Source organism: Gossypium raimondii, chromosome 8 (genome assembly GCF_025698545.1).
Source record: "Gossypium raimondii isolate GPD5lz chromosome 8, ASM2569854v1, whole genome shotgun sequence".
Classification (NCBI taxonomy): domain Eukaryota; kingdom Viridiplantae; phylum Streptophyta; class Magnoliopsida; order Malvales; family Malvaceae; genus Gossypium; species Gossypium raimondii.
The window spans coordinates 53,596,760-53,599,355 of NC_068572.1; the positions used below are offsets into that span (position 1 = coordinate 53,596,760).

A 2,596-nucleotide genomic window follows, 5' to 3' on the forward strand; every position below is an offset into this window, starting at 1 on the left:
AATGAAAACCATATTAACTCAACTCTGAACTGCCTAAGTTGTTATGCTTTTATAAAATTACAACTTTAATTATATAATCAAAATCAATCATTAAATTAAGCAATTCAAGTACTTCATAAATTACAGTTGGGTTTATGTACAATATAATTAATAATTAAATATCTTTATATAAATTCCCAAGTCAGGTTCATTCTTTTAAAAATCAAATATTTATTTTTATATTCTCAAAATTAAAATTAAATAAAAAAATAGAATTTAGATTATTTGAATTTATGTATGTTGGTGGAGTTAGGAAACAACTCGACCTCTTACGCACACGCATGCTGCCAAGTGCCAACTACCTCTTTCCAACAGCCATTCCCATTTTACATTCTCACAACCAGTTGACCTAGCCTTTAACTCCACATCTTTAAAAACCAACACCACCCAACTCATTTATTGTTGTCCCTTTCGTGTTTTTTCTTTAAATAATGTCCCAAAAGAATCTTCCACGAAGTTTTCCAAGCTTCCGGCGACGACGGCCACCGTACCCATCATCGACCTCAATACTACTGACGCCTCCTCCACATCGGAGATCACTGAAAAGGTCGTCGAAGCATAGTAGGATTCTGAAGCGATGTGCTTCAGAGCCATGTCTGTGGAGCTCTACGCGCACTTTCATGGGGTCTAAAGGGGCAGAGTCGCCTTTGTTTGGACCTCAAACTAGCATCGACGCCTTTGCTTCTTCTCCTTCTTTGTCGGATTTCGCTTCTCCAAAACAGAGTTTTGAGGTAAACTCTCATTGATCATCAAACTTTGCATTAATACACATCCATAATGGAGATTTTAATGGTGTTCCCTCTCCTTGTTGATGCCATACAAGGGTTACAACAAAGAAGCTAAAGTTGTGATCAACGTATGGGTTGAAAGAAGTCCAGGACCAGTCCGAACCATGGTGAAATTAGGGGCCAGTGTCGAAGACGCTATAAAGCTTGTTCTGCACAAGTATGCTGATGAAAGGAGAACTCCTAAGCTTGATTACAGTTTGGGATTTGAATTACATCATTCTTATTTTAGCCTTCAAAGTAAGTGGCCACTCATCTCATGTTGATCTTTTTCTTACATTCTACCCCATCTGGTTGCAGATAACTGATCCTGTTCTTGATCCTGTCCTGTCACCTATAAGGTTTGGATAAGTTACAGTTAATCGGCGATGCTAGTTGCAGAACCTTCTATCTTAGAAAAAAGAGCAGTTTGGACCATTGCCGCAATGGAGGATCCGGTTCTTATGTTTCAGAAATTGGTCCAGCAAAAGCCAAATCCCCGGCCTATTTTGTTCCGGCTTTCATGGCTCGAACAGTAGCCAAAATCGTAAGAGGAATACGTAGGCTGTGGAAGGTCTTCCTTTGCTTCAGATAATACGGGATTTCATGACCACCTATGCTCATGCTGCTCTAACAAGTGACAATTATAACATATATAATTTTCTCTTGAAATACTGTTAAATTGCTAAATAGTGATGCATAAAAGAACTTAAATGTAATTTTTTTGAAGATGAAGTCACGTTAGGGGAAAATAAAACAGAAGTTAAAGTTGGCAGAAGCTGTAGCCCACGGGTGAAATTTCCAGTGCTATTTATTATTGAAATGCATAACTTCTTTTCACAATTTAATTCAGTGGGTATGATAAAATTAAGGCACCTCGTTGGAGTGTATTTAAAAAAAAGTTTGAGAGGTTATAAGAAGAAAAACATTATTCGTTTAGAAAAAAGATTATATGAAACTGTAATTCCATATTATTTTTATCTCTTTCCAATGTGAGAATTATAAATCAAATTTTTCTCTCAATTTTTCAGGAGAAAAAGCTAAAAATCAAAAGAAAATTTTGATTTGTCATTTTCTCATTAGAAAAGGGTAATGATAATCAAATCATAGTTTCATACCATTTTTCTCTACTTTCCTATGTATAAAGAATACCTTTCTTGCTTTTCTCTTATGATGACTTGGGTAATTAAAAGCAATTAAGATAAATTACATTAGCAGTTACTAAGTTATAGGTAATTTTTTGTTTTAGTCACTTAATTAAAAAAAAGTTACAATTTGGTCATTGAATTATTTGAAATATTTCATTTAAGTCATTATACTATTTAAAATTTTTTATTTAAGTCGCTCGTTAAGTTTTTTTTTTTTAAGTTTTGTCATTGTGTAACACCCCTAACCCGTCTCTGTCGCCGGATTAGGGTTATGGAGCATTACCGTACATTCAAAAACCTTTAACCTTAATACATCTCAATAGAATAATTAAACATTACTTAAGTAAATCACATTAAATATAATTAAGCATATGCATTTGGTCCCTAAATCGAGCCTTCGAGGCCCTAAAAATAGCTTAAAAGCAATTTGGGACTAATTTCAAATAAAACAGAAGATTTAAGAGAAAGTTACAAAAATGTAAAAACAGGGGTCACACGGTTGTGCGGCCAGACCATGTGACATATCCTAGGTCGTGTAACATTCAAACAAAGGGACACACGGCCTGTCCCAACCTGTGTCCTCACCCGTGTAACTCACTAATTAGGGTCACACAGCTGTGTCACAGGCCGTGTAACTCTCTGAGT

At 35.3% G+C, this 2,596-nt stretch overlaps 1 protein-coding gene across 2 annotated transcripts; it reads left to right on the plus strand.

The window, feature by feature from the left end:
* Positions 1-419: 419 nt before the first annotated feature.
* Positions 420-1,651, plus strand: LOC105792128 (uncharacterized protein At4g22758). 2 transcript variants are annotated; one of them, XM_012620540.2, is made up of 3 exons: positions 420-770; positions 863-984; positions 1,125-1,280. In XM_012620540.2, the coding sequence occupies exons 1-3, from the start codon at positions 471-473 to the stop codon at positions 1,126-1,128; spliced, it is 426 nt and encodes a 141-aa protein (XP_012475994.1). In that variant the 5' UTR covers positions 420-470; the 3' UTR covers positions 1,129-1,280. The 2 variants fall into 2 exon arrangements, with proteins under 2 accessions (XP_012475994.1, XP_012475993.1); XM_012620539.2 differs by having other exon boundaries at positions 422-770; positions 863-1,064; positions 1,166-1,651.
* Positions 1,652-2,596: the final 945 nt, after the last annotated feature.

Coding starts and splice junctions, on each gene's coding strand:
- LOC105792128 (XM_012620539.2), top strand. CDS start 471: ATGTCCCAAAAGAATCTTCCACGAAGTTTTCCAAGCTTCCGGCGACGA. Junction 771..862: donor CTCCAAAACAGAGTTTTGAG/GTAAACTCTCAT, acceptor ATGCCATACAAG/GGTTACAACAAAGAAGCTAA. Junction 1,065..1,165: donor TTCTTATTTTAGCCTTCAAA/GTAAGTGGCCAC, acceptor GTCACCTATAAG/GTTTGGATAAGTTACAGTTA.